The sequence below is a fragment of the Alosa sapidissima genome, chromosome 22 (assembly GCF_018492685.1).
Source record: "Alosa sapidissima isolate fAloSap1 chromosome 22, fAloSap1.pri, whole genome shotgun sequence".
NCBI classification, from domain to species: domain Eukaryota; kingdom Metazoa; phylum Chordata; class Actinopteri; order Clupeiformes; family Clupeidae; genus Alosa; species Alosa sapidissima.
Genome location: NC_055978.1, coordinates 9,132,854 through 9,145,353, shown reverse-complemented (window position 1 = coordinate 9,145,353; position 12,500 = coordinate 9,132,854). Strand labels below are relative to the sequence as shown.

Genomic DNA, 12,500 nt, shown 5'->3' with positions numbered 1-12,500 from the left:
CACTGTGTTTCTGTATTTCTATATATCTGTGCATATATCTTTGTGTATGTGTGTGTGTGTGTGTGTGTGTGTGTGTCTAAGATATGATGTGTGTGTTTGTGTGTGTGTGTGTGTGTGTATCTCTAAGATATGAGGTATGTGTGTGTGAGAGTGTGTGTGTGTGTCTCTAAGATATAAGAGGTATGTGTGTGTGTGTCTAAGGTATGATTTGCTCGTTCTCCTGTGTCTGACACATCAGCAGCAGTAGCAGCAGCAGCAGCAGGATAATTAGGGCTAAATAATCAGTGTAATTCTTTGATGGGAGAACTGGCCCAGGAGGAGGCCGTGCGACGGCTCTATTTCAGTCTGACGGGATAATTGGTCCGTCCTGTTGCGTCCTGTTCCTGGGGAGCCTGCCAGCTGCACGCGCTGACTGGCACCCCCATTTAAACGCCCAGCCCGCCCACCTAGCGCTAGTCGAGCAGGGAGCATTTCCCCGCTGTTTCCCCAGCACAGGTTAAGTCTCCCTGGGCAGGGTGACCACTCATCTCCTCCCTGCGCTTTTCAGTGCTCCATAGGCTTAAAAAATGGGGGTGGTGGAGGGGGTTGTAACCCCTCCAATAATTAAATCCAGCCAATGCAGCTCCTTCAATTATGATCATCATGATGAACGCAACTGTTCTAGAGCATGATGAAGTGAGGGGCTGTTCTAGGTCAGTGGTTCTTAAACTGGCCGGTTGGGACCCCCAGGGGGGTCGCCAAAAATACTGGAGGGGTCGCGAAATGATTTGCTTCTTCCAATGCCCATCTCACAACATTTTGAAACCAAAAATCAAAAATGGTTAGAGAGAAGGGGGATCACGAGACTTGGGCCATGTTTTTGGGGGGTCGCCAGATAAAAAGTTTAAGAACCACTGTTCTAGAGCATGATGAAGTGAGGGGCTGTTCTAGAGCATGATAAAGTGAGGAACTGTTCTAGAGCATGAAGTGAGGAACTGTTCTAGAGCTTGATGGAAGTGAGGGGCTGTTCTAGAACTTGATGAAGTGAAGAACTGTTCTAGAGCATGGTGAAGTGAGGAACTGTTCTAGAGCTTGATGAAGTGAGGAACTGTTTTAGAAGTGAGGAAATGTTCTAGAGCATGATGAAGTGAGGAACTGTTCTAGAGCATGAAGTGAGGAACTGTTCTAGAGCTTGATGAAGTGAGGGGCTGTTCTAGAACTTGATGAAGTGAGGAAATATTCTAGAGCATGGTGAAGTGAGGAACTGTTCTAGAGCATGATGAAGTGAGGAACTGTTCTAGAGCATGGTGAAGTGAAAGGCTCAGCCGTCCCAATATTCAACTCCAAATGTCACCTCTGCAGTTCTCCAGTCTGCCTGGGCTCCTGTCAGAGACTTTTATAAGGGAGAGTGACTGAATGAACGACTGCAGAGGGCCAAAAAGGACTTTGTTCACGCGCCTCTACAAGTTGCTTCACATCATGGAGGGCTGTGCGTCAGGCGGCTGCAATATTGTCCTGTCCCCACTGACGGCTTGTCCTGCTCAGACCGCACCGACGTTATGCCCCAACATTCTAAAGTTGTTGGTTTCAGTTTTCAGAATGTTCAGAAAAGAATGTTCCAGCTCCACACTGGCCAGACGGTAATGGAAAAGAACGGCTTTTGGACGTGTTAAACTCCTGTCAACTTCAGCCAACAAATACAGACTGACGGTACTCACTGACCCAGCTGTTGGTGTTTGCTGGAGATTGCTCCAGCTCAGCCTAGCCTGTCTTGTAGCCTTTCATGCTAACAGCTAATCCCACAGGGTTCATCTTGTCCAACCTCCGTTACACACGATCTGTAAAGTCTGGAAAAGTCTGGAATTATGACTGACTGACTGTTTTCAGACCTAGAAAAGTATGGAATTTTGGGTGAAAGTATTGGAAAAAGTCTTGCTCACAGGAACACAGAGGCTACATTAAAGGTTGACAGTGCTCAAAAATGTAATCCTATAATGTGTGTGTGTGTGTGTGTGTGTGTGTGTGTGTGTGTGTGTGTGTGTGTGTGTGTGTGTGCGCTCACGTTTACACGGGAACTCCATTTCACCCACCCTGACCTCATGGCACTCTGCAAACAGCAGTCACTTCCTGCTTAATTCAGCTCTTCCTGTAGCCCTGCTGTTGGCAGTTCTGTGATTGTGTGCACAGAACTCTGTGTGTGTGTGTGTGTGTGCGTGTGTGCATGTGTGGGGGTCATTACAGTGTGTGTGTGTGTGTGTGTGTTTTGTGTGGGGGTCATTACAGTGTGTGTGTGTGTGTGTGTGTGTGTGTGTATGTTTTGTGTGGGGGTCATTACAGTGTGCGCGCGTGCGTGCGTGTGTGTGTGTGTGCGTGCGTGCGTGCACACCATTTGACAGCTTGCCCTGACACACTCTTGCGTCACCATCGTTCCCATGCGTGCCGTTCCCTGACGTTTCACCTGCACTCTACCTGTTGCTCTGGCCCCTCCTCCTCTTGCTGTGTCATGTCTTAATGTGTTTCTGTATATGTCTGTACGACACGCGTCACTGTGCCACACGTATTTGTGAATAAGTATTTGTTTGGTGCGTCATCAACTGATCTACAGTACACATTATACGCTAGTTTGGATTTATTGTGTGTTTAGCGATTATTCATTAATTATGTATGTTGTGTTCACAGTGCCTGTGGCATGTTTAAATGTTAAAAAAATCCTTGAAAAATGTTTAAAAGACAGTAATATTTTTGAAATGAAATAAAAAATCGTAGACTGCAGGGTGTTGCCTTTGCTAACTGATCTTATTCCATCAGTCTAGATGATCATAATGGGGCTTTAACAGGCTGTAAGCAAAGCAGCAAACCAAGCCTGTGGCACATGAACCAAAGTGGCAAACAAGCCTGTGACACATGAACCAAAGTGGCAAACCAAGCCTGTGGCACATGAGCTAAAGTTATCGTGTAGCGTGGGAGCTGTGTTTGCAAACAGGAACTTGCTCATAGTAACTGCCGAGTTATTAGATAAGCTTTAGTTCACCGACATCAGTCTTTGCTTGTTGCCTGTTATTTTGCACATGTTTAGTTGCCCGTCAAGTTAAGGCCCCCATATGACCCTAAAGTGTAATGTACATATGGACATTTTACCTCATACTATACCAATGTTTACAGTCAGCACCTTAAGTATGTTAAAAGATTAAAATATTTAAACATAATGGGATTGATGATTGTGTCCTTGGTTTTACGTCTATGGTTTTATTCTTTACTGTCTGTGGTGTTGCTGTATTTTGTGTCTCAACTTTATGCTGTTTCTGCCTTTGTTTGTTATCTTTTTAAAACCGTTCTCTCTTTCCATCATTCTTTTCCTAGCTCTCTCTACCCTTCCGTTTTACCCCTTTCCCTCTCCCTCCCTCTCTGTCTCTGTCTCTCTCTCTCCGTTGGGAACTGTCTGTCCCCATGGGCAAACAGTTCTCCATGCCACCTGCCATACGCTGTCTCTGATCGATTGTGCCTGTGTTTTTAAAATTCCCTGTTTTAGATTATTTGCCTTCTGATTGGCTCTTTTCTCTTTGCCCCTCCCCCCATTCAGCTAAAGAGGAGGAGTTTCCCAAGAAACCTCTGGGGCAGCTTCCTCCCGAGCCGCTGACCAATCACGTGGCTAACGGTCAGATGCCGGGCGGACAGGCCGTGGACGGGCCGGTTTCGCGTGGGCCTAGCCCGGCGGCCAATCAGAGCCTGAGTGTACCGGCGGAGGCGGTTCCAGCTCCCAGCCCCTCCCCCGATCGTCCGAAAGACAGCCGGCCGCCAAGCCGGACGCGGCGAGACTCCTTGGACAAGCTCCTGCGCCTCGCCAAGGTGGCCAGCGGGGACCGCAGTGGTGGGCGTAACCGCAGCTCCGGTGGCAGCAGCGATGCGGAGTCCCGCAAGCACCACCCCTCGGGCCCCTCGGAGAAGGGCCACTCGCCAGCCCCGACACCCCCCAACGCCACCAGCACCCCGGACTGGGGTCCCCACAAACCCCAGGGGCAGCAGCCGCCTCTGCACCACGCCGCCGCCAACCACAACTCCAACGCGGGGTCCAGTGCACGGCCCGACCGGCCCTTCACCCCGCGCTGGGTCAAGCCCTCCGAGACCAAGCTGGAGGCGGCCAAGGCGGCCGCCATGCGAGAGACCCACCACAGCCGCGCCGCCTCGCCCGCACCCCCGGTCACCCCGACGACGCCCACCGACCCCTCGGGCCAGGGTCCGGGCCGGCGGCCTCGCTCTCACGGCTTCACGCCAGGCTCCAACCGCGGGTCCAACGCCTCGCAGTACGACAACGTCCCCGGGCCCGACGGGCTCCCGGTCATGGAGGTGCTGGAGCTGGACCACCCCCCCTCGCGCCCGCCCTTCGCCACCCCGTCCCTGCGGCAGAGCAGCCCCACGAGGCCCCCTAGTGGCGGCTTCAGCAACAGCAGCGGCGCCCCCACGCGGCAGCCCAGGCAGAACATGGCTACCGCCGCTGCCGTCCCTCCGCCGATGCACGCGTCCAACTCCCGCGTTGGCGTTTCCGGCGGCGGTGGCGGCGGCTCGTCAGCGCACCAGTCCCCGCACCACTACTACCCCCCGCCCACCGGGGGACAGCACTCTCCGGCGCGCGCCGCCATGGTGCCGATGTACACCACCTTCGGCGCGGACGCCCGGTCGCCCGAGGAGCGGCCGGTGTACGGCCTGAGCTACGGCGAGCGTGGAGGGGGCTACGCCACCACCCAGCGCCAGCCGCACAGTGCCGGACTCTCGCCCGAGAAAGCCCTGATGAACAACATGTACGCCACCTACCGCCGCCAGCCCAACCCCTCCCCCCACCCCCAGCAACAAAACCCCCACCGCCCCCCCCTCTCCGTGGCCCCCCTGGACCTCAGCGCCCGGCTGGACACTAGCGTGGTCAGTGCGGGCAGTGGCGACGGTGGGCATTATGGCGGGCAATACCTGCCGCAGCGCCAGCACACACCTTACCAGCCCATGGAGTACCGCTACGAGGCCCGGAGGAGGGGGGGAGATGAGAGCGCCTCGTACCTGTCCGAGGTGAGGGGAGGCTGGGGAGTTCGGGAGGGCGAGATGCCCCCCCGGTCCCCTGGAGGCCTGCCCCGCTCGCCCAGTTTCCAGAAGGCGCAGATGTCCCCTGTGCAGGAGTTCATCTTCCCCTCTCTGCCGGGCGCGGATGCAGTACTAGGAACCGTCTACAGGGGGGGCTACCCCCACCAGCCCCAGGAACAGCTGCCGCCGGGCGCCGGCAGACAACCACAGCTCCCCCACCTGTTCGGAGGTGTACACTACAGCCACGCGCAAGAGGCCTTCGCCTTGCAGGAGTCCATGTTGCTCTGAAGGCCACGGATGGAGATAGGGGGATGTGAGGACAGCAGCAGGAGAAGACAAGAAAGAAAGAAAGAAAGGAGAGAAGAGAGAGAGGGAAGGAGGAGAGGAGGAAAAGTATAGACACTTGAAGTGCAAAACCTGAGAAAGCAATAGAGAAGTGGCCAGGTGTTTTTGTTGTACTGTTTTGGGGTTTGTTTGTCTGTTCATTTGTTTGTTTGTTGTGATGTTTTTGTTTGTTTGTTTGTTTATTTGTTTATTTGTTTGTGTGTGACAGACTGACTGTAATACCTTCAGGAGCTGTGCAGTGGCAGAGGTCTGTAAGCCTCAGGCATTTTTACTGATAAACTCACATTTGCGAGGAAAACAAAATATCTGACTGATTGAAAAGATTTCTTTTTTATTTTGTTTTTGTTGTTTAAATAATCATTAACCCAGAATGTTAGCTATCAATCCTTGAGATTTAAAAATTGTACAGCATATCCTTTTTTTCTTCTTTTTTTTGTTAATATGGCTGAGTTATTTAAACTATTTTATGAATATTGGTGGAGACTCCTGATAAGAAAGAAAACAACTCAGTATTTTTGTGTTGATTTATTTGTTTCCTCCTTGGTCCATCTTTATTTTTTTAAATGAGTTAGATTCTTGAGACATATATTACCCTAGAGGTCAATTTATTCTATTATGCTTGTGAATATCATATTTTTTGGAGAGAGAGATGATTTAAGAGAATATATGTTTGCATTTATAAGAGTCATTGAAAGAGAGCAGTGAAGGAGATGTCACTGCGTGTGTTTCTTTTCCAAGCACCTCCACAAGAGTGATCCCGTCATTTCCCACGTGAGGGATTGTCTCTCGTTGTTGTTGTTGTTATTGTTATTGTTGTTGTTATTGTTACTGTTGTTGTTCATGATGATGAATGCAGTATATGAATCTATTTGATCTCCCCTTGTGGGAGCCCTGCACCACCATGTCTCCACTCCAAACCCCATTTCAACACACACACACACACACACACACACACACACACACACACACACACACACACACACACACACACAGGCATCTACAAGCATACAAAAACACACAAGCAGAAGCACACACACACACACACACACACACACACACACACACACACACACACACACACACACACACACTTCACCCCAGGGGTCAATCCTAGTTTAGCTTCATTCCTGGCCTGTTCCCCAATCGTCACTCCAGCATTCCTTTGGGAACAGGATTGACTTTATTTGGAAAGCAGACCATTTCTGTTGAGTTTCACTGACCAAAGGGACATGTGTGTTCTTGAGTTTCTACTCTGCAACTGACCCAACTGAGACAGGACCTGGATTGTCCTGCGTCTGAGCAATAGTTTAGTGTCCTCTCTGTATTTTACACACACACACACACACTATACAGAAGTGAATGATAGCATTTGTTTTGGTGTGTGTTAGTGAATGAAGTTGAGTTGAGTAAAGAGGAGTGAAACACTGGACATTTGTGATTTTGCAATTCAACCCTGACATTCAAATCTCTCGCCCTCTCTCATTCACACACACATGCACGCACCCACCCACTAAACACAGAGAGAGTGAGAGAAAGATTCAGTGACTGTGTTGAATGAGAATTCCATTCCATTTAATTCCATATATACATATATTAAATGCAGGCACTCTTTTAAAACTAGTTCATTCCAAATCACACACACACATACACACACACACAAACCTTAAAAACGCACCCTGTTGTCAAGTATATGCATCCTTTCATTTCAGCCTCTCCAGGTTCTTAATGGTGTACACATTTTATATTGATGCGATGCTTTTTTCTCTTCAGTCAGTATGAGTACAATATCATTGGACAGTACAGAGTCCTTTGCATTTTGTTGTTAAATTACTAAAAAAAAGCGAAGAGGTTATTGGATCATTCTTGAGACAATTTTCTCTATCTCTAATAAACACTGCCTGGGGCAAAACTATACTCGGGGTTTTTATTTGTGTGTCTGTGTGTGTGTGTGCTATAAGTTTAAAGTGTCCATAACATTCCGCTATAGGAGTGCTATAAGAGCAATTAGCCTACTTCTGGTCATTTATCAAAATATCCGTTATCAGTTTTGCTAATGTGGGTTTTTACATTTCTGTAAAATTAGTTTCTGTTTAGGAACTTTTCCACTCCTGGTTAATGTTTTTCACCGATAAATAAAGCTCAGATTGCAGTCTGCGTTTGAATTTTCGAGGACTTTTCGGTAGTGGTTGCCTTCTAGCGGCGAGAAAAAGTCGAGACCAAAAGGTAGGTCATCTCTGTGACGCGCCATAGTCATAGGGGGCGATAACGAGCTAAGATTACCGTTCATCAACATTTCCTCGCCTCTTGTCAAACGGCAAGAAGAGGGCTACTGAATAAACATGGCACAAAGTCTGCTTTGCCGAGTTGGTCGTGTCGTTCAAGCGGTCAGGTGGACTTCACATGTTGCCACTCGAACGCTTTCTGCAGCAGCACAAGAAGAGCCGCTCACGCTGAAAGAACAACAGGACGGAATCAGGTTCGTGAGGAGACGTGTCATGCAAAAATATCTTTGACTGGTGTTGCATGTTCAGATAACATGATCACAGTACCTTTGTGGAGCCGCATATTGTGATCATCAGTTCATCTGAAATTGTATGAAGAAAACACTGCATCAAAATGGAAACTGTTGTTTCAGGAGAATAATTCTGAACAACCCCAAGAAGAGAAATGCCTTGTCCCTGGCCATGCTTGCATCACTGCGTGAGAACATCGTCACTGGAGTGGACAGCGATGACCTCCGGGTCATCGTCATATCAGGTAGGTTGACCTGAACTATTAGCACTTATCAACGCCATAGCCTAGTGAGTGGGCTGGCACAACAAATGGGACTGTATGTCTAGCCGTCAAATCGTCCTACTGTACTGATTCTTGAGTGATATTACTCACTTTTAAGCCAAATCAGCCAAATGTGTAAATAATATTTTGTGTGTGTGTGTGTGTGTGTGTGTCTAGCCCGAGGTCCAGTGTTTTCTTCTGGCCATGACCTGAAAGAGCTGACGTCGGTCCAAGGCAGAGAGTATCACACCAAAGTGTTTAATGCCTGTTCTGAGGTGAGACGTACATGTTCTAACCTGACCCTAGCCAGATGAATTTCGTTCCGCTTAGCTCCGCCTAGCTTCACTCACATCCATCTGGGACCTCTTCCATTGAGAGTGATTTCTGCAGCAGATTTTATGGTAGAGCCAATCAGGACGCAGGGCGGGAGTTTCATAGATGGAGAAGCGACCGTGAGACTGTTATCAGCGTCACGGGTTGGCTTCGATGTGAGCGGTTGAAGTAGCACGTCAATAGATGACGGACAAGTGGCTTATTCAATCATATGCAAGCATTTTTTGATTAGGCCCAGCCTTCTGAAACACCATTCCAATGGATCGGTTCCAGATGGATGAGTGGAGCTAGGCGGAGCGAAATTCATCTAGCGATGGTCAGGTTATACATGTTCTAGCACAGGCAAACACTTCCCCGCTTGGTAAAAATGTCACCATATTCAGACCGGCCTGGCGCTGGTCATTTCACTCCCAAATGGACTGGTTTCCATCTGTGCTGGTGACTGATTGGTCCCACATCCCCATCTGTTAGGTCATGACGCTCATCCAAGACATTCCGGTGCCCGTCATCGCCATGGTGAATGGGGTCGCCACGGCTGCAGGGTGCCAGCTGGTGGCCAGTTGTGACATTGCCGTGGCGACGGAGAAGTCGACCTTTGCCACGCCGGGGATAAACGTGGGGCTGTTTTGCTCCACCCCTGGAGTGGCCATCGGCCGAGCGGTGCCCAGGAAGGTGAGATCCGTCTAGCACCCCAAACTTGTTTTAAAGGAACACTCCAATGCAAACTGGTCTAATCCACTTCCCTTAAATTGTGCTAAGCTAGGCTAACGGTGTCCAGGAAGGTGAAATCCGTCTAGCACCCCAAACTTGTTTTGGAACACGCCAACGTTAACTGGTCTAACCCACTTCCCTTTAATTGCGCTAAGCTAAGCTAACGGTGCCCAGGAAGGTGAGATCTGTTTAGCACCCACTATCTTGTTTTAAAGGAACACACCAATGCTAACTGGTCTAATCCACTTTCATTAAATTGTGCGAAACTAGGCTAACGGTGTCAGTAAAGGTTAAATGCTTTGTAAAGGTTCTATTAAGGTGAAAGTCTTGCACAGTGTACCTTTAAAAGATGCAGTATGAAGTTTTGTAGGCCTCGAGCTGTTTTGAACGCAGCCACATGGCACTCTTCCATTGGCTTGCATTGTATTTGATACAGCACCCCACACAGAACACAGGTGTTCTTCTACACAACAGCCCCACACAGACCACAGGTGTTCTACTACACAACCTGTTCTACTACACAACAGCACCCCACACAGACCACAGGTGTTCTACTACACAATCTGTTCTACTACCCACACAGACCACAGGTCTTCTACTACACAACCTGTTCTACTACACAACAGCACCCCACACAGAACACAGGTGTTCTACTACACAACCTGTTCTACTACACAACAGCGCCCCACATAGAACACAGGTGTTCTACTACACAACCTGTTCTACTACACAACAGAGCCCCACATAGAACACAGGTGTTCTACTACACAACAGCGACCCACACAGACCACAGGTGTTCTACTACACAACAGCACCCCACACAGACCACAGGTGTTCTGCTACACAACAGCACCCCACACAGACCACATGTGTTATGCTACACAACCTGTTCTACTACACAACCTGTTCTACTACACAACAGCGCCCCACATAGAACACAGGTGTGCTACTACTCAACCTGTTCTACTACACAACAGAGCCCCACATAGAACACAGGTGTGCTACTACACAACCTGTTCTACTACACAACCTGTTCTACTTCACAACCCAGCCCCACATGTTTAGGAGACAGATGCTAGCACTCACAAACTTCCACAAACTGCACAGCTCTCTCTCTCTCTCTCTCTCTCTGCAGCACAAATAGCAGCTACCTTCCGAACACCAACGTCCTGCCTGTGCTTTCAGGTTGCCATGGAGATGTTGTTCACGGGGCAGCCGGTCTCGGCCCAGGACGCCCTGCGCCACGGCCTGGTGAGCCGCGTGGTGGCGGACGAGGCAGCGCTTGAGGAGGCCACGCTGGCGATGGCGCGGAGCGTGTGCGTGGCCAGCCGCCCGGTGGTGGCGCTGGGCAAGGCGGCGTTCCAGAGGCAGATGGCGCAGGGGCGCGACGCGGCCTACGCCACGGCCTCCGCCGTCATGGTGGACAACCTGGCGCTGCGTGACGGCCAGGAGGGCATCAGGGCGTTCCTGGAGAAACGGAAGCCCACGTGGTCACACAGCACGGAGAAGGCACACAAGTGAGGGCTGTAGGGGGCGTGCAAGCGCCTTGGCAGAGTAGGGGGGTGTGTGTGTGTGTGTGCGCATGTGTAGGGCCACAAGTGGGGGATATGGGTGCCTTATCAGAATAAGTGTGTGTGTGTGTGTGTGTGTGTGTGTAAGGCCAATGTGGGGGACGGGAAGTAGGATTGAACAATTTGGAGGGGAAAATCTAATTGCAGTTTTTCTGACAGATATTGCGATTGAGATTTGATTTTGCAATATATTTTTCAATGTCAAGCTTCAGTTCAATATTCCAAATGTCGCTTTAAATTGGGCCACTTCTTATTGGTGAGCATGCCAAGTGCATGAGAAGCACGGCACTCCTGATTGGTGAGCACTGCTGTCTGTCATTCAAGGAGGATGAGCTGAATATAAAAATCAGATGTGACAAGAGTAACCATTTGGACTGAGTTACAAGCTGTGTGATTAATTGCAGCCTTTGCGATTAGCTAATTGCATTAGTTCAAATTTGATTTCAATTAAAAATCGATAAATCTTTCAGCCCTCATGGGAAGTGCCTTATCAGAGTGTGTGTGTGTGTGTGTGTGTGACGTGTGTGTGCAGGTTTGCAGTGTGACTCTTGTGTATTTGTTAATAGTGGGATTTCAGTCTGACGAATAGAACAAATTTACTTTGTCAAAATAATTGCCTTGTGTGTTGCTGTCTACTAATACAGAACTGCAGAAAACATATCCATGTAAGGATTATACAAGCAATAACAGATAACACTGCATCACAACCTCAGACTACACCGCTAATGGATGTTGTTGTGTTGCGGCTCCAGCTCTCAGTTAATGATGACTTTTAAAAAGGTCACAGTGCTCAATTGTACAGATCAATGGCTGTGTTTCATGTTTTGGACTTGGCATGCGGGTTAACACGTAATTATTATCTACCGGGTGTTGATTTACAGTAGGTGTACAGTGTTGCCGCTTTGGATAAAAGCGCCTGCTAAATGATTTAATGTAAATGTATTGCAGATTATGGGAAATAAAGGACTCTTGTTTTGTATTTGGTTATTTTGTTTATTTTTTATTTTTTTTGTCTGTGTGTGTGTGTGTGTGTGTCAAGTCAAGTCACTTTATCTATATTGCACATTTTAAAACAACAGCAGTTGAGCCAAAGTGCTTTACAATGGAGGCAGTTAGGAGTTGACGATATAAAAAAAATGTTTAAAGAACAATGGTGTGTGTGTGTGTGTGTGTTAGAAGCGGTTTAGGCAGTTGGCCATTAAATCATTGCTCAATACATTTGCAGTGTCATCATAGCAACAGCAAAGGGACAACATTACAAGCAGCCCATAACAAAAGACCCATGTTGGTGGGAGTGAGCTTATACCAAATTGCATGGTAATGCCCGTGTCAAGCTGGGCTGTAGGTTACCTTATAACCCAAACGGCATGATCTCAGCAGATGTGTAAAACCATGCGCAGTTTAGCCATTAGGGGGAGCCAGTGTGTCTAGTTCCATGTTAAATCTTAATACTGAGCTATATTGTTGATGTTGGATATGCTTTATCAACTTACAGGTCAACGAGTGCATTCACTTTATTGGTTTGAGTTCCTGGGAAATTAAATCATAGGGTCAGCTGAGCAACAGGTGTGGCGTGAAGGCCGTTGGGCTTGCCATGAATTAACGTTTTAATATATTTTAACTTGTAATGAAATACTAGGTGTGCAGAAGGTCATTCATGGGGTCATGCTTCTCCATGGGCACTCAAACTACCTGTTCCCATGGCGAAAGGGAACTTTC

At 48.6% G+C, this 12,500-nt stretch overlaps 2 protein-coding genes across 3 annotated transcripts in view; both read left to right on the top strand.

Moving 5' to 3' along the window:
* Positions 1 to 7,305, top strand: part of usp6nl (USP6 N-terminal like) — a 13,976-nt gene extending 6,671 nt beyond the window's left edge. Inside the window, exon 8 of the mRNA XM_042078512.1 lies at positions 3,560 to 7,305. Within this exon, the coding sequence (XP_041934446.1) occupies positions 3,560 to 5,334 (1,775 nt within the window). The 3' untranslated portion in view covers positions 5,335 to 7,305. The remainder of the gene's footprint in view (positions 1 to 3,559) is intronic.
* A 333-nt stretch (positions 7,306 to 7,638) lies between these two features.
* Positions 7,639 to 12,500, top strand: part of echdc3 (enoyl CoA hydratase domain containing 3) — a 17,369-nt gene continuing 12,507 nt past the window's right edge. Inside the window, exons 1-5 of one of the 2 annotated variants that reach the window (XR_006026393.1) lie at positions 7,639 to 7,867; positions 8,027 to 8,148; positions 8,344 to 8,441; positions 8,971 to 9,171; positions 10,396 to 10,864. Coding sequence is in view for 1 of the 2 variants with exons in the window: in XM_042078554.1 (XP_041934488.1) it covers positions 7,731 to 7,867; positions 8,027 to 8,148; positions 8,344 to 8,441; positions 8,971 to 9,171; positions 10,396 to 10,731 (894 nt within the window). In the remaining variant the exon portion in view is untranslated. Of the gene's footprint in view, positions 7,868 to 8,026; positions 8,149 to 8,343; positions 8,442 to 8,970; positions 9,172 to 10,395; positions 11,761 to 12,500 lie in introns of those variants that run through there. The other variant, XM_042078554.1, reaches the window with a different exon arrangement.